The 19,011-nt window shown below is 44.9% G+C and overlaps 1 protein-coding gene across 11 annotated transcripts in view; it reads right to left on the bottom strand.

Annotated features, from left to right (window-relative positions):
* SNX29 (sorting nexin 29) overlaps positions 1 to 19,011 on the bottom strand; it is a 584,658-nt gene that overhangs the window by 289,897 nt on the left and 275,750 nt on the right. For all 11 annotated transcript variants that reach the window (XM_063717589.1, XM_063717588.1, XM_054534732.2 and 8 more), the window contains one exon: positions 5,210 to 5,316. In XM_063717589.1, the coding sequence (XP_063573659.1) occupies positions 5,210 to 5,316 (107 nt within the window). The remainder of the gene's footprint in view (positions 1 to 5,209; positions 5,317 to 19,011) is intronic.

Genomic DNA, 19,011 nt, shown 5'->3' on the forward strand with positions numbered 1-19,011 from the left:
CAACACTGCTGCTCCCAGGGTAGGAAAAGCCACAAAGGGAGGACAAAGGAAGCTAAGGGCTGGACACTGAGAAGGCGCTCAATGGATGTGCACGAACTGAGTTGGCACCATCTATTACTCAATGGCCTCCCCAGGCTCTCCAAGCTATGCCTCCGGCTAACATTGAGGGCCAGAGGAAAGTGTGCCTCCTCTACAGAACCCATGTGCTCTTATTAGCTATCTAATCCTTTCTACCAGGTTGCTCTGAGCTCTAGTTAAGACTTAACTGTGGGCCAGGTGCAGTGGCTCATGCCTGTAATCCCAGCACTTTGAGTGGCCAAGGCAGGCGGATCACCTAAGGTTAGGCGTTCGAGACCAGCCTGGCCAACACGATGAAACCCTGTCTCTACTAAAAATACAAAAAATTAGCCAGGCATTGTGGTGGGCACCTGTAATTCCAGCTACTCAGGAGGCTGAGGCAGAAGAATCACATGAACCTGGGAGGGGGAGGCTGCAGTGAGCTGAGATCAGGCCACTGCACTCCAGCCTGGGCAAAAAAAGCAAAACTCCGTCTCAAAAAACAAACAAACAAAAAAAGACTTAATTGTGATGCCTTAGACAATTCACTCCTAATCTGAGGTTCTAGGACTCACATTTATCATTCTTTAAGCATTACACAAGATGACTGAAGCCACTCAACAGGCTGGCCTTCTATTCAATGTTATGTTTCTCATACTATATGCTGGAGATGGGTTGGGCAACGAAGATACAATTTAAAAGACAATGTCCGCACTGCCCTTGAGGAACTCTCACTCTGCTGTTCTGTTGCAAGTCACTTTGGAAGCAGGTAATCCTCGGCACAGACAAGATGTGCTTTTCCCCTTTCTTCTCCAGTAACAAAGGGTTTGTGATGTCCCCACCACAAGCGCCATCTCAAATGGCTGATATTGCTGCAGTTTCTGTTATCTACTACTAGTTTTCCCCCTTATGCCCTGCCATTCATTCTCTTGAACATCGCTAGTGATTGTCTCTTCAGTCAAGTTAACCTTTTTCTTCTTCTTCAGTGAGCTCAGCCTTCCAAAGCATGGCACAGAGCTGTAGGTTTGCCCTCTGGTGCTCAACTGTGGGGATTCAAATCCAGCTCTACTTTTGTTTGTTTTTTGTTTTTTTTTTTGAGATGGAGTCTCACTCTGTCGCCCAGGTTGGAGTGCAGAACCGTAATCTCAGCTCACTGCAACTGCCGCCTCTCGAGTTCAAGTGATTCTCTACCTCAGCCTCCCAAGTAGCTGGGACTATAGGCATATGCCACCATGTCCGGCTAATTTTTGAGAATGGAAACGGATTCTATCTGGCAGACACAGTTTCCCCATGTTGGCCAGACTACTCTCGAACTCCTAGTCTGAAGTGATCCACCTGCCTCCTCTCAAAGTGCTGGGATTAAAGGTTTCAGCCACCACTCCCAGCCCCAGCTCTGCTTCTTAGGAGCTAAGGATTCTTGGGAAAGTTACTAAACTTCCCAAAGCTTTGTCTGTGAACTGGAGACACCAAGAGTATCCTCCTCAAAGAACTCTTCTCAGGATCACATATGTTCATCTACGTAAACACCCCAGCACGGTGCCTGGATCTAACAGTACTCACCTGACAGCTGCTGCTAGTATTACAGGGGCTGTGATATTACTAGGGTTTTTACCCTTGTCAGATTAATGTATACCTGCCAGAATTCTCCTGTCCTCCTTGTTTTCCTAAGTTAACAATCACAGGGTGTCAGGAACAATTTTTATACCTCCAGTCCTTGGCTCAAGATGCTCCCCAGCCATTTAAAGAGGGCTTTATGGCACTGACTTTAGGTTCTGTGCTGTCCAGGACATTGGATTCCAGGTCACCAAGCACAAATGTGTAGTGTGTATGTGCAGATAGATGAGTTGGCTTTCATGCTCTCAAAGACACCTAGATAAAAAAATCCTCAGAAACTCCCTTCGCACTGGGATGAATCACCATGTTTAAGGTGTTCCAAATATCCTTATTATCTAAAATGAGAAGGACTGGGCACAATGGCATACACCTGTGATCCCAGCACTTTGAGAGGCCGAGGCGAGAGTATTGTTGGAGGTCACAAGTTTGAAACCAACTTGGGCAGCATAGCACAATCCCATCTCTAGAAAAAATAATTTTAAAAAAATTAGCTGGCCAAAGTGGCACATGCCTGTAGTCTCAGCTACTTGGGAGGCTGAAGTAAGAAGATCCATTGAATCGGGAGGTTGAGGCTGCAGTGAGCCAAGGCTGTACCACTGCACTCCAGCCTAGGCCACAGACTGAGACCCTGTCTCCATAAATAACTAAATAAATACAATGTTTCTTCTTCTTCCTTTGCCCTTCTGACATGGAAAGAAACTGTATCAACTTTTCCCCTCACATTCTTTCATTACTCTAACAAGTGTTTACAACTTTCTTGGTAAAAATCAACCCATTAGCAGAATGACAGAAGCATCATAAAGAACATTCTGAGGGTCTTGATTAATAGCAAAAGTGTTGGTGTAATGAAATGCTAATGCTATTCACAGATGAAAGATCACTAGCAGAATCTGTCTTGGCAACCAAAAAAGAAGGAAAAATCAATCCGGTGCAGTAAATGCCGTTTGAGGACATGTCTGCTTCAGCCTCACAGTTCTCTCAGCTCGTTGACCACAGCCAGCATCTCTACTGCTCCCGGGATTAAAAAAAAAAAAAAAAAAACAAGAAGGAAAAGAAAGGAAGCTTGAGGCCAATAAGACGAACCTTCATGCCTGAACCTTGAGCCCTCCCATTTGGTGGTTCCACACTCACCCTCTCACAGCTGGCCAGAACAGCCAGGCAGGTGGACCCTGCAGTAACTCCCCACATGACCTGATCCTCTCCACACATCCCAGCTCAGGTCAGCACAGCGGGGGATGAGATTTTCACATGGTCAAAGCAAACCGGGTGGTGACACAGCCAGGACACAGCCACAGCATCACCTTTCTCCCCTCATCCACTCTGTTCCCGACCCTTTCAATCTCCTTTCAGTTCCTGCCAATGCTTTCCTTGTACTCAGCCTCTGTTCTTGCTGTTTCTGATGCAGAAAGCAGGCATCTCATAAACACTGAAATAAATCATCCAACCACCCGGCCCATGAATGAACTAGTGGCACTTGGTTCAGAGGGTCAAACACCCAATCACTGTCTTCTTGCACCCCCACCCCACCCCTACACGCTGCGCAGCAGCCCCACAGGTGGAGAATCTCCATGGAGAGCGCTGCCTGGACCCAGCACTCAATGCCTTTGTGGACCCTGTGAAGTAGGCATCCTCGCTGAGCTGCACTGGTCTGACGGAGTCCTCACCACAGCACCCTTGTTCCCCCAGAGGAACAGAACCTTTCATCCTGCACTTTCATTCTGAGAACCTTTCACCCTCTCTAGCTCATCAGGCCTTCATTCATTCATTCAGTAAATCCAGACATCCCCATCCCAGGAGAACTTAAAGATTCAAGGGTTACGCAGCATCTACCATTTGCCAATAAGTGGCTGTGGAATGTACAGAGGTGGCAAAGACACAGTTCTACCTTTCAGGGGTTCGGAGTCCACTGGGCGAAAGAAATACACACAAGTCATCCCAATCCTGAGATTGGGGCCCTGCTTCCCTCTCCACTTGGGCCTTCCGGGCACAGACTCATGGCCCAGAACCCTGGCACTGCCACCAGCCAAGTCTGAGTCTCACAGCCCCACTGAGGGAGCTCCCAAGGAAGGGCACAGCAGTGGGCAGAGAGCACACAGGAGTGCCCTGTCCCCAGGCCTCCCCAGCCTGGCTTTTGACTCATCCCCACCAGCCTGTGCGTTAAGGCCTCAGCTTGCCTGCGCTTGCGCTCACTTGAGTTAGAATGCAAGATGTTTCTAAAGCCACCTTCCTTCTTTAGAGGAAATTTAGAGACCAGACAAAACAGATGGTAAGAATGGCAGCCTGAACCAGCAATGAACTTAAGGAGACCCGCCTCCAAGGCCCTGGGCCTCTGAAACCCAACCAAGCTCAGGCATGTCTCCACAGCAATGAGTGAGTGTTTTCTTGGTTATCAAAATAAAACTCACTGTAGAAGATTTAGAAAGAACCAAAAGTTTGCTTGTATACTTAGAATGTGTATGTATGTACATACAGACATGACTTACAATACTACCACCAAGGGAGCATTACAACATGTACACACACCTCATCAAAAACACAGCTTCTCAACTTTACCATTGAATATGGTAATAAATTGATGGTTTTTGAAAAACCTCTTTATCATATCCAAGAATTACCTTTTTTTTAATCAGGTATCAATAAGGTTATAAAATGATTTTTCATTACCTACCAAGAAAATTATCTGGTTTTCCTCTTTGAGGCTACTAATGAGATGACTTACATGGATGAATTTCCTAATATGCAGCCATCCTTGCAATCCTAAATAAACCCTGTGTTTTATGTGCACTGTTCTTTTCATATGCGACTGAATTTGAGTAATGACTTTCTAGAATTTTTGTACATCTTATACGCAAATGATTCTATTTGATAGTTTTCTTTTTTATGCTATCTTTGTCAGAATTTTTTTATATCACAGTAATGCATACCTGAACCAAGATAGAGATGTATAAAAACCCTCTCAGGAAATATAAATAGCAAAGGGCTCTTTGTGTATTACGTTGAAGAGTTTCCTAGAAATCACCATGAAACCCTCTAGGCTTGCTGTCTTCTAAGGAAGCAGTTCTTCAGTTATTTGTACAACTTTATTCCAAAGTGTTTTGGGTTTTTTTTTTCCTTTTGAGGGCGAGGGGGTCCCTTCGACCAGTTTGTCTCATCTTCAATTAATTCTGATAATGAATGTTTTTCTGAAAAATAGTTCACCTCATCCATATTTTCACATTTAACAGCACAAAGGTGCATGTGATACTGTTTTCATCTCCAACTCTTACAATTGTTTTATTTTTAATGTTACATATATATGTTTTCTCTTATTTCCTTATCATAAGTGCCAGAAATTTCCAGTATTTAAGTGATTTTTCAAAGGATCAGCTCATACTTCTCTTTATAAAGCACATTGATTTGGTCTTGTTTTGTTTTGCGGGGCGGAGGAGTTGCTTGGTTGTTTTGCTCACGTGTCTTTAGAATAGGCTGCGCTTATCCCGGAAAGTCTACAACGCAGCCACCATCAGAAACAAAGATGCACAGACTCCACCGGCCTTACCTCGATGAGCTTTCTTTCGTAGGAGCTTGCAAGTTCTTCAGCAATTTCTCCCGGCTTCTGTTCAGTTACTGTAACTTCTCCATCAACACTCCAAAGATTTGGCATAACTTTAGAGAAAGAGAGACATGTCATAAATATTTCAACAGTATCAAAAATTATTCTCCCACTAAAAAAAAAAAAAAATTCTTCTTTCTCAGATGACTTCAGATTGAAAAAGCTCTCAAGAAAAACATACACACACACACTTACTACCTACTTCAACAATGGGACATTTTCACCTAAGTACAATAAAGCGAGTGACAAGGCCAGGCATGGTGGTGTGCACCTGTAGTGTCAGCTGCTCAGGAGGCTGAGGTGAGAGGATCGCTTGAGCCCAGGAGGTCGAGGCTGCCATGAGCTATGATTATGCCACTGTCATCCAGCCTAGGTGACATAACTAGACTTTGTCACTTAAAAAAAAAAAAGCGATAAGCTGTATTTTTAAAATGCAAGAACTGTCAGAAGACAAAAGCACAGGAGTCAGGAAATAATCTTGTCACTACTTTCCATTTCAGGAGTAAACAGGCAATGTTTTGGCAGGTTTGGCAAGACATAAGAGCTGGTTTTTTTGGGGGGTGGAGGTTTTGTTTGTTTTTTTGTGATGGGGTCTCCTCTGTCACCCAAGCTGGAGTACAGTGGCACAATCAATCATTTAGCTCACTATAGCCTCGAACTCCTGGGCTCAAACGATCCTCCTGCCTCAGCCTCCTGAGTCACTGGGACTGTAGGCATAACCCTGCTGCACCAGGCTAGTTCTTTTTTTGTTTTTTTAGTTTTTGTAGAGACAAGGTCTCACCATGTTGACCAGGCTAGTCTCAAACTCCTGGCCTCAAGTGATCCTCCCTCCTCAGCTTCCCAAAGTGCTGAGATTACAGGTGTGAGCCACTGCATTCAGTCCACTTACATCTTTTATATTTGCCAAGTTTCTTTTTCTACAACAAAAAAGTGATCCAGTGAGGTAGTGCCTGCCAACAGCCAGCTGTGGAGCACTAATGGGGGTCAGAATATGTGTAAAACCAAGGATTGGCATTTATAAAATCATACTTAGGATGACAGCAAGAAAACCTCTAGAAAAACTCGGAAACCAACACAGAACGTCAATGCAAAAGACATGTTAAAGAGACTGGCTCCCAGGTCAGAGCAAGCACGCACACAGACGGCTCCGAGTAGTGTTTCCATGATTATGTATATGCCCATATACACCCACTCTGTAGGGAAAAACAAATAAAGAAGAACTGGGAATGAACCAGATAGTTCCAAGAAAAGCAGAAAACAAGAACAGGGAAGACCTCCCACACCAAGGGCAAAGAAAAACATTCACAGCATGTCTAAGAACGTGGATTAGCCTCAAGCCTCAAAACAAGCATCAACGATGCAGGATCAGTTTTCTGTGTGTTCTGGGACAAGAAACCCCTTGGATGCCCTATCACCTGTATGGAGGGGCAGTGAGGCTAAACAAGGATCTGAGACTAGCCCCCCAGTGATGGGGGTGGCCTTCAGGGAGAAGATGAAAGTCAGGAAGGCTGAGCAAAACCAGGAGTCAAAACTGAAGCAACTAAGCCAGGTGGCTAAACCTCCTCGGGCCACACTGTTAAAGCCTGCGGAAGGCTCAAGGCCCTGAGTGACAGCAGGGAACACACAGAAAGAAGCCCTGAGTCCTGGGCCACGAACACAGAGAGTGACCCAATCACAACAGATAACCCCAAATAGTTATGGAAAGAAAAACTGTGAAGAACTCTGTGAAGATGAGAGCCTGAACACAGTAATTTACACTCACATCCTCTCAAAATCCCATTAAAATGTCAATTAAGGCCGGGCACGGTGGGGCTCACGCCTGTAATGCCAGCACTTTTGGGAGGCCAAGGCAGGTGGATCACTTGAGGTCAGGAGTTCAAGACCAGCCTGGCCAAAATGGAGAAACCCTGCCTCTACTAAAAATACAAAAATCAGCTGGACATGGTGGCACACTCCTGCAATCCCAGCTACTCGGAAGGCTGAAGCAGGAGAATCACTTGAACCAGGGAGACGGAGATTGCAGCGAGCCGAGATCGTGCCACTGCACTCCTCCAGCCTGGGCAACAGAGCGAGACTCTGTCCCCCAAAAAAAAAAAAACAAAATGTTTCCTGTGAGGTGATGATGAATATGGTAAGTACCCTGATTTGATCATTAAATTTTGTATACATCTATCATAATATCACACACTACCTCATACATATGTACAATTTTGTGTCAAAAATAATGATAAAAGCAAAAAAAAGGTTTTTATAAAGACATCACTCAAAAAAAAAAAAAGAATTGGAGAGGAAACAAAACAACAAAATTACAGAAGCTGAGAATCGGGTAGATGACTGATAAATAACTTGACAGACCTGAGAAAATTTCATTCCTAAATAGACATGGATGCCACCAAAATAACATCTGATGAGAATGGAATGATTCACAAAAGGCTAATGAACTGTTAGCACAAGACACCTCTGGAAGTGACGGTGAACACAGGACTACAAAGCAAAAGAAAGGTTTTAAAAGTCTGTGTAAGAAGTGATTAGCAGAATATACATGTTTATTCTCTGGAGAAAACGCGCTAGGTCTGGACTGAGTTGAGGTTGGGGTATTCTATTTTTTTAATGGAGAGATAAAAGTAACACACACTGAACTTCTGAGTTTCTCCCATTCTTCTTCCCTCTCCCCAGCCCCACTCATTCCCAGAACAGCAGGCAGACAGCATGTGCCTCTAAGCCAGGGAATGGAAAGGTATGCTCCCAGGAATCTAAAAAAACTTTGGAGACCAGGGGTAGTTCTCCAGTGGAATGGCACAGCCAGATCACCCCAAGAGGCCCAAAGTCAATGTTCATGGAGCTTCGGATCAATTTCTAACCCCACTCCAACACCTGAGCAGACATCTAGAAATCACATCCCATTTGAGAAAAGCACCTAAGATGAAAGACTGAGACAGGAATAAACAGAGAAAAGCAACTTGCAGGAAAGAGAGACTATTTAGGGAAAACACTTCAAAAGCAAACTGTGCGTAATATTTCCAGAGAGAGAGGAGGAGACACTGTAGTCATGAAATAAGAATAGGGAGATATTTAAAAAGGAGGAAAAGAAAAACACAAAGCACACAAAAGCCCTTTTACAGAGTGAAACTATAACAGCAGAAATAGAACAGGGACTGTAAAGGAAAGGGTAGCAAAATTTCCAAAAAACAGAGGCAACGAATAACAAAATAGAATACAAGCCTGGGCAACATGGCGAAGCCCCACCTCTGCAAAAACCACAAAAATTAGTGTGCTGTGGTGCCACATGGCTGTAGTCCCAGGTACTCGGGAGGCTGAGGTGGGAGGATCGCTTGAGCCTGGGAGGCAGAGGTTGTAGTGAACTGAGATGGCATAGCTGCACTCCATCCTGGGCCACAGAGCAAGACTCTCTCAAAAAAAAAAAAAAAAAAAGAGGTGGGGGGAACAGAGAACTACAAGTCCAAATGGAGAAGAGATCAAGAAAGGAGAAAAAGATAACACACAGAAGAGGAAATCAAAGATATAATTCAGAGCCAACAGACACGAGGGGCAGAATGGAAGAGTTCAATGAGTGTCCAGCAAAATGGACAAAAGCAAGCCTCACTCACAGACTTCAGAACACAGGGGACAGAGAAGAGAGGCTACCAACTTCTGAAGTGGAAGAAGAATTTTTACAAAGGATAAAAACTAGAAATGGCGTAGGATTTCTCAACAGCAACATGGAAAGCTAGAAAACAATGAAGACACATCTTGAACATTCTGAAGAAAAATTATTTTGAGCCTTATACACCCAGGCAAGCCACGTGAAAGGCAGGATAAAGGCATTTTCAGACACGTGACTGTGCAGAAACTTTCCCCCGCACCTAAAGAAGGGAAGAATTCTAGCAATCCTAATACATAGATCCCAAGATATAGGGGATCCAACACAAAAGGGAGCCGGAGAATATTTCATAGTAACAAAAAAGCATAAACAACCCAAATGGCCATCACCTGGTAAGTGAACAAGATGCGGTCTAGCCATGCAGGGGAGTGCTATTCAGCCACGACAGGAATGAAGAGCCAACTCAACGCTGCAACACCGATAGACCGTGAGAGCATTCAGCCAGGGGAAAGAAGCCAGATCCGAAAGGCTGCAGATTTACCCGAGCCCAGGTACACGAAATGTCCAGAGAAGGTCTTAGTTGCCAGGGTGTGGGGGAAGGAAGGATGAAGACCGACTGCTAAAGGGTATGAGGTTTCTTTGGAGCATGACAAAAATGTTCTGTAATTAGAGAGTGACGATCGTTACACAATTTGTGAATATAAAAACCACTGAGAGTCAGGCGTGGTGGCTCACGCCTGTAATCCCAGCATATTGGGAGGTTGAGGTGGGCAGATCACCTGAGGTCAAGTATTCGAGACCAGCCTGGACAACATGGTGAAACCCCATCTCTATTAAAAATACAAAAATTAGCCGGGCATGGTGGTGTGCGCCTGTAACCCCAAATACTCGGGAGGCTGAGGCATGATAATCACTTGAACCCAGGAGGCAGAGGCTGCAGTGAGCCGAGATCCCACCACTGCATTCCAGCCTGAGCAACAAGAGGAAAACTCCATCTCAAAAATGAACAAACAATAACAACAACAACAACAACAACAAAAAACCACCACTGAAATTATGCACTCTCAAAGGATGAACTGTATGTTATGTGCATTATATCTCAAGAAAGCTGTTAAGAAAAAAAGTGAGTTGGAGAGTGTGGGCCCACGAGCAGCAGGCTTCTGGCTAGAGTAGGCCAGAAGGCACCAGGAGAGACTGCACTGGGTGCAAGTGGGAGGCAGCCTAAAATGCCTGAAGGCACCAGGGGGATTTACACACTGAGGGCGAACTTGGAGTTGAATTAAGTATTAACACCAGAGAAATCAAGAGATTGTGCAGGAAAAACGATCATGCACCTCACAGCTGTGGAGAGCATTTCCAGTTATAATAATGTCATCACTGAATACTGATCTAACCAAAATGATGATACGACTGTGCCAGAGGATGGGGAGCTGTGTGTTGTGTGTGTTTTCTGGAGGTGGAGCAGTCAAAGACAGTTACCCTTCCTCTTCCACAATGAGAAATAAATAACTCCAACAACTGAAAAATAAAAAACTGGCAACAGGCGTGTTGATCAGAGATATGGAGGCGACAATCCAAAGCATGAGTGGAAAAGCTTCACAGAGGGGCTTGTGAAGGGTGGGTAGGGGGAGACGGTGACAGCCAGAGGCCTCCTGTCTTTCGTAATAAAGCTAAGAGAACCAATGACTTTATCTATGTACCTGCAAAGTTTTGATTTAAAGACACAAACAAAATTATGTGTAAACTATGATTATATATTAGTGATACGTAAACTATGTAATCAAATTTGAGGGTGGCCTGCACTTAGCCATAGGACTTAGAAAAGTCAGGTAAGAAAGCAGTGGAGCCCGTCGGCAGGGCAACCAGGAGACAGATACCTTGGCAGGCACCGCAGCAAGAAGCTGGCTGCAGCTACTCAGCAGAGCCTGGCGCTAATATATACCCAAAATGGCGAACTCACACAGCCCTGCTCTGCCCCTGACTCCAAATGATCTCCTCATCTTGGACAGGCCCAGGCTGCTGCCCTCTGCAAGGAGGTCCTGCTCATCACGGTTCATTCAACCCACTTCAAGTCCACACATCTCATTAGCAATCAAGCCACTGGCCTCCTGTCCCCAAGGCACCAGCCCCTCTGGGACTATATTTAAGAAGAATCAGCAATCTTCAACACCGGCAGGTGTAGAGATGCAGAAATAAGCTTTTGACTTTGAAGGCTTGGGGAAAGACCCTGGACAGTCATGAATTTACAGAAGTTCTCTTAGCAACGAGCCAGTCAACCCTCCCCTGCAACTACCTGACTTCCTTGCTGCCCTGGTTCAGTTTTAGCAAGCATGCCAAAAATTTCAATTCCATGTATGAAATAATACAAAATTAAGCCTAACTATATCATACTTTTCCCATCAGTAGGCAGCTTCAAAGATGGACCCCAGGCAGGGCGCAGTGGTTCACGCCTGGAATCCCAGCACTTCGGGAGGCTAAGGCAGGTGGATCACTTGAGGTTAGGAGTTCGACACCAGCCTGCCCAACCGGGTGAAACCCTGGTCTCCACTAAAAATACAAAAATTAGTCGGGCATGGTGGCACATGCCTGTAATCCCAGCTACTCAGGAGGCTTAGGCAGGAGAATCACTTGAACCCAGGAGGCGGAGGTTGCGGTGGGCCGAGATCACGCCACTGCACTCCAGCCTGGGCAACAGAGTGGGACTCTGTCTCAAAAAAAACAAAAGAAAAAAAGATGGTTCCAATATATTACATTCAACAAAGATGGTTCCAATGCCCCTTGCCATTCACATTCTTATATAATCCCTACCCCTTGAGCATAGGCTGGACTTACTAACTCACCTCCAATAAACAGACTATGGCAGAAGTGATGGGGTTTCACCACTGAGATTAAGTTATAAAGACTGCAGCTTTTGTGTGAGGTGACCTCTCTTGTTCATTTATTCTTATGAGCTCCCTACGGAGAGAACCTCATGGCAAGGAACTGATGCACACAGCCAACAGCCCCCATGAGCCACACGAGGGCAGTGCACCCTCCTCCAGTGGAGCCTTGGGACAACCGCAGCCTCCAACTGACGCCATGATAGAGTCTTAGGAGAGACCCTGAGCCAGGCATGTGGCTAAGCCACACCCAGGCTGTCTATCCCACACCAACTGTGAGATTGTAAATGTTTGTTGTTTTAAGCCATCTAACTGTGGGGTAATTTGTTACACAACAATAGTTAACTAACGTACAGTCTTTAAACATTCCATAGTTACTTCTTGAGAGACCACTTTATTTATTTACTTATTTATTTATTTGAGAGAGTCTCGTTCTGTTACCCAGGCTGGAATGCAGTAGCGCGATCTTGGCTCACTGCAACCTCCACCTCCCCCGTTCAAGCCATTCTCCCGCCTCAGCCTCCCGAGTAGCTGGGATTACAGGCACACACCACCACGCCCAGCTAATTTTTTATATTTTTAGTAGAGATGGCATTTTACCACGTTGGCCAAGTGGGTCTCGAATGTCTGACCACAGGTGATCTACCCACCTTGCCCTCCCAAAGTGCTGGGATTACAGACATGAGCCACTGTGCCCAGCCGAGAGACCACTTTAAATTAGACTGACTTAGACCATGAAGTTACAGAGATGGTGATATCATTTCATGTAGATGACATGCACAAAAAAATAAAAACAAAAATAAGAGGTAAATGTGCCATGTTGCTCCACAGCGTAAGGATTAATATTTACAAAGTGAGGGAATCGACTGAACAGGTTAGATGTCTCCCACCTCTCAACTGCCAAAGGTGAGTATGTGGGGTCAAGACATGAGAGACCATTCATCCCATGAGGCTAAGTTCATGCAAGCACAACATCAGATTTACTTTCAAGTCGAGAAGGTTCATTAGCCTTCGGAGTAAAAGAACATCTGGGTATTAAGGAAGGCAGCACAATTAAAGTCTGAGTAATGTCAAGTCATTTGAGAGACAAAAATAACAGATAACACCATTCTACACTCTTTTCACATCCCCCCAATAAACCAATCAATTCGTAAAGAATCAATTGTGACTGAATTCTGAAAGTCAAATCTAAACAATAAATACAAACATTTGCAACCGATCAAACTACAACTTTTCTAAGTTGCATCTTTCCTGAGGGTGATTTATGAGTTTTAAAACTGAAAGAATGGGGCTGGATGTGGGGGCCAACATCTGTAATCTCTAGGATGTTGGGAGGCCAAGGTGGGTGGATCACTTGAGGTCAGGAATTCGAGACCAGCCTGGCCAACATGGTGAAACCCCATCTCTACTTAAAATACAAAAATTAGCTGGGCATGATGGTAGTCCCAGCTACTTGGGAGGCTGAGGCAGAAGAATCGCTTGAACCTGGGAGGTGGAAACCGCACTGACCCAAGATCGCACCACTGCACTCCAGCCTGGGTAACAGAGTGAGACCCCATCTCAAATAATAATAAATAATAATAATAATGTAAAGTAAAATGGAAAGAATGACAATTTAATACCCCAAGAGAAAAACATACTTCTCTATTCATGTCGATCATAGCTCACACTGACTTCAAAAATAGAAGGCTTCAAGACATTGGTTAGCAATGCAATCTGAAATGCATTAAAAATTTCTGCCCATATTCTGAGTCACCTTGACAGTGTTCAGAACTTTGTATTTTGCCCTGGTCAAGGACTGCATGACAAGTACACCTGCTAGAATCCAAGAAGACAGAAGCTTTCATCTACATGGCTGGGTATTTCCATGGTCAATCAGAAACTCACATTGTGCTTAAAAAGCTCAAATAGAAAGATAGGTCAAAAAGCAAAAAATAAGGCTGTATTTAATTTCAAATTTTCTAATTAAAATTTGAAAACTATATCCATATATAATGGGTTGTCGCAGAAATCAAAATAATGATACTGCTTCAATTTACATAGCACTGCAGATTACACAGTATTTTCACATCAAAATCTCCCTGGAGCCTCCAAGCAGGATTCAGTCTGGCCATCTTAATCTCGTGCCAAATGTGAAGATGGTGATGCTATTAACTGGGATTTCCCACTGAGCCAATCGACCTAGTTAACACCTACCTTACTCACGGGAAAAATCCACACTCTACTTACTTGCCTGTACTCTGAATAGTCAGCAACTTTCTCCTGTGTCTCCCTGATGGCATAATTATAAAAGTTCCACTCCAAATGGGAAAATAATGATTTGGCAAAAAGAAGAAGCCTTCTCTCTTTACATTCAAATAGACAGGGAGACTGTGTTTGGTAGAAGTATATAGACATTTATGTTGAGTAAAAACTAATTTTCATGTTCCAGAAAAGCTGTAGGTTAGTCAGTACCATCAGCAGGTCATCTAAACTTAGAGAACATTCATAACTTTTCACCTCATTGCAGCCAGCCACATCTGTTTGGGGGTATCTGTGTTAAGTCATCTAAAATAGGTAGAAACTCTGCTGAGCTTGCTAGCAGGCACCAGAGAACACATAGGGTTTTCCGTCTAAATTAAGTGAAACTTCTGATACCATGGAGAGCGGCATGGCAAACAGTATGATGAGGTTACTGTTTTGCTTTCAACGTGAACAAGCTGAGCATGACCCAGATGCAAACAGTGTGAGATGTTGGTGGCGAAAATAAAGAATCATTTTAAATTCGGAGATGGTTTCCCAGGGCATTCAAATGCACAAAATGAGGTATGCCCCGGTCCCATAACAATGGGCAAGGTTCTGTGTCTTGGGAAATTTGGGACACTTTACGGTTCCGAAGGAAAAAGGACCCTTCCAGGTGAGATGCCAATGATGTCTACAAGACACCGGTTATCCACAGTGTTCCAACAAAGGAAATGATCTTCCTAACAGTAATATCCACCATCTTCAAGTGCTCACTGTGGCAAAGGGAGAAACACTGGCAACAAGACCCTGGAGCTCTGCAATGAAACAGATCCTGGGAGTCAAAGTCTGGCTCCACTGCTTAGCAGGGGTGACTTTGGGCAAGTCTTTCATTTAGTTCCTACACAACTAGCTACTGAAGGTTCATTACCTGCCAGGTACCAGGCACTAGAGATACAGGGATGTATCAAGGGAGGGAAAAGTGAGTGCCAATCTGAAGCTTCTGTTCCAGTGAGGAGACTCAGAGACCCAAGAAGTGACTATTTAATACGCCAGGCCAGGAGAAGGGCTAGAGGAAGTGTGAGAAAATGATGGTGGCGAGTGCTAGTTAAATAAGGTTCGAAGAAAGGCCTCTCTAGTGAGGAACTGTCTGAGCAGAGACTAGGATAAGGCAGGGGAGTGAGCTCCACACAGCCCTGGAGAGAACGTTCCCGGAAACCACAAATGCAAAGGGCCTGGGGCGGGCACCCACGTGTTCTACCAACAGTGAGGAGGCCCCGTGTGGCTAAAGGATAATGAAGGAGGGAAACATTGGTAGGAAATGAGACCAGAGAGGGGACAATAAGGGTTTGCAGGCTATGGTATTTTATTCTGAGCAAAATAAGCAGCCCCTGGAGGATTCAGAAGAACTGGGGTGATTGGACATTTTTAGGGATCACTCCACAGGGTATATGCAGTGCAGAGGCTGGGAGGTAGAAGCCAGGGAGTAAACAGCTCAGATCTCCCTCCAAAAGATAACTTGCTATTCCACTGCAAGGAATGTGGTTACCCAACAGCCTCCAGCTACAGCACCTTCCAGAGGCGCTGCTCTTTCCGGACAGCCCTGGTCAACAGCTGAGCACATGTGGCTGCTCCCGCAGGATTAGGGAGGTTCCAGTGCCCTGCCATGGTCTTGGGCTCCAGCACAAACACAAATCCACAGGCAGCAATAAAGGTGCTAAGAGGCTACTGCCTATAGGGCCCCAGGAGCACAGCATGGCCTGCACAATTTAACAATCCCACTTGAGGCTTCAAACACCACGGCATGAAATCTCTATTTCAGAGCTGAGAAAATGGAGGGCTGGGTTTTAGAAAATGCTGTCAATGAAGAACCCAGTGATGCAAACCCCAGCCTGCCTAATTTCAAAATCCACCGCTTGGGAACATCCAAGGCCGTGTGTTAAACACCAAAGGGAGCCTACTCCCCTGCATGCCCCCCCACACACACACACTCATACACACACACACTCTCACACACACACTCACACACACACTCACATTCACACACACACTCACATTCACACACACACACTCACATTCACACACACACTCACATTCACACACTCTCATACACACACACTCACACACACTCGCACCCATGCTAACATTTTTGGTTGTCTACTCACGATTTAAGAAAACTATAAATTTTAACCTTTCCAAATGCTTTATAAACACATTATACGAACCTACTTCCCAGGTAATGGATTCTCCACTAAAAAGCCAGTGATGTCCAAGCCAAGGAAACACTACCCAAAAAGTACAGACTGGGCCGGGCAGAGTGGCTCACTGTGATCCCAGCACTTTGGGAGGCTGAGGCAGGTGGATCACTTGAGATCAGGAGTTCGAGACCAGCCTGGCCAACACGGTAAAACCCCATCTCCACTAAAAATACAAAATTAGCCAGCCGTGGTGGCGGGTGTCTGTAACTCCAGCTACTCAGGAGGCTGAGGCAGGAGAATCGCTTGTACCCAGGGGGCAGAGGTTGCAGTGAGCTGAGATTGTGCCACTGTACTCCAGCCTGGGTGGCAAAGCAAGACTCCATCTCAAAGGAAAAAAAAAATTCTACATACTTGACTGTATCCCTCAAGAACGAGACCAAGACCAAGAACCATGTTGTTTGAGTGGGATATTCTTTTTTTTTTTTTAAATAATAGATGGAGAACTGCAGATGATCAATAGTGTGGGCAGAGACATACGCCATCTCTGGGTTCAAATTTTGGCTCTATCACAGTGACACTATAATTCATAATAGCAAATATATATTATTTGATTTTGCAACATTTCCTGGCATACAGCTCCGAAGTCCCTTGGAATCTCCTAAGTGACAGGTGTTGTTTTGTAAGCTACTGAGATGACTGGTAGACCATGGTCTCCAGAGGGGCTGGTTGGTTGAAGCACAGGTGACAACATGAACTTGCAAATGAAATCCGAAATAGGGGCAGTCCTGGGGGACTAAGCCCTTACCCTATGACATCCTGTCAGAATTGAACTGTAGAGACCCCGGCTGGAGTTGGAGAATTGCCTGGTGTAGAAGAAACCCCCACACGTGTGGCAGCAAAAATGGTGTGTTGAGAGTGGCATGAGTATAAACGGAAAAACAACCTGAAGCTGGACACAGTAGCTCACACCTGCAATCCCAGCACTTTGGGAGGTTGAGGCAGGAGGATTGCTTGAGCCCAGTAGTTCAAGACCAACCTGGGCAACATGGTGAGACCCTGTCTCTATTTTAAAAAAAGAAAAAACACAATCTGTTTTTCCTATAGGTGTCACTAACTAGCAGCTCTTGGACTCATTACTTCCTTTCTCTGAACCTCAGTTTCCTCATTTCTAAAATGGGGATAATGGTAACTCTTGTGAGAATTAAACATGAGAAAAATAGAAATTACTTCCTATTCTCACGCCAACTGTCAAAGATAAGAGTTTTCTTTTTTTTTTGAGACAGGGTCTCTCACTGTCACCCTGACTGGAGTGCAGTGATACAATCATGGCTTACTGCAGTCTCGACCTCCCCAGGCTCAGGTGATCCTCCACCTCAGCCTCCCAAGTAGCTGGGACTATAGGCGTGTGCCATCAAACCCAGATAATTAATTTTGCACCTTTTTTTTTTTTTTTTTTTTTTTTTGGTAGAGTAGAAGTTTCGCCATGTTTCCCAGGCTGGTCTCAAACTCCTAGGCACAATTGATCCACCCACCTCGGCCTCCCAAAGTGCTAGTATTATAGGCATGAGCCACTGTGCCTGGCCGACATAAGAATTTTTTAAAAGCCAAATGCAAGAGTGAAAGCCTGCCCTCTTTTTAAAATCAGAACGCCTGTCCATTAAGTTTCATGTCTCATGTGTCTTTCCTAAGAAATCTGCTCACCTGTTTCGAAGCTGCATCTCTCTTCCAAGAGATCAGCTAAATATATAATGCATCCACGGGGACAGCTGGGAATGGCTGTTGCATAAAATCAAAGCTGTCATCACACCCTTCCCCAGCCACAGTCCCACCTGCTCATGTGATGGTGCCCAGCAGAGGCTCCGATGGAAACTTTAGACTCATGTTTCTCCCCTCCAAGCGAAAAGCAGTTTGACAGTGAAAACCACTTCTTTGCTGGAATAAAACATGCGGACAGCGGTCCCAGACACAGTGATTTCCTGCCCTGAACCAAGTGGTGCAAAAGTATTTGCTTGAAAGAACTCTGGGCCCTAACTGCGCTCTACAGACCCAAAAAAGGAAGTATCAGCTTGTCAGCAAAGGGACAGGGTATCATGGGTCACCCCAAATGCTGTTTTTAAACCAGCTCATTCCAAACAAAAACTAAAACAAAAAACAGCTCATTCCAAACAGCAGATGTATCTGGGTTCAAAAATTAAACAAGTAACAGAAATGCATATAGTATGGTTCTATTTTGGTGAGAGTGGAAAGGTATCATCCAGGTATGTACATGGTGGTCTGAGCACAAAGGACACACTCAGGCTGTTAACTGTTGTGCCCTGGGATATGCAGGGCAATAGATCAATACATAGTAAGTGTTTTCATCCTAAACCTCTGAAGCATTTTTTTTTTTTTTTTTTTGAAACAGAGTCTCACTCTGTCACCCAGGCTGGAGTGCAGTGGCATGATCTCAGCTCACTGCAACCTATGCCTCCCAGGTTCAAGAGATTCTCCTCCCTCAGCCTCCCAAGTAGGTGGAACTACAGGCACTTACCATCACGTCCGGATAATTTTTGTATTTTCAGTAGAGACAGGGTTTCACCTTGTTAGCCAGGCTCGTTTCACACTCCTGACTGCAGGCGACCCTCTGGCTTTAGCCTCCCAAAGTGCTGGGATTACAAATGTGAGCCACAGCACCCGGCCCTGTGGAGCATTTCTATTTGGTGCAATAAGCATATGTGACTTCTGCAATTCATTCTTAAAGCAGCAGAGTTATACATATCAGAGACGGAAACTGTTGTTTGTAAGGCCTGGGTTTATGGAACAAAGCCTTCCTCGGGAAATTACTGTGCAACCTGCCCTTAAGAAGAGAAC

Source organism: Pongo abelii, chromosome 18, assembly GCF_028885655.2.
Source record: "Pongo abelii isolate AG06213 chromosome 18, NHGRI_mPonAbe1-v2.0_pri, whole genome shotgun sequence".
NCBI classification, from domain to species: domain Eukaryota; kingdom Metazoa; phylum Chordata; class Mammalia; order Primates; family Hominidae; genus Pongo; species Pongo abelii.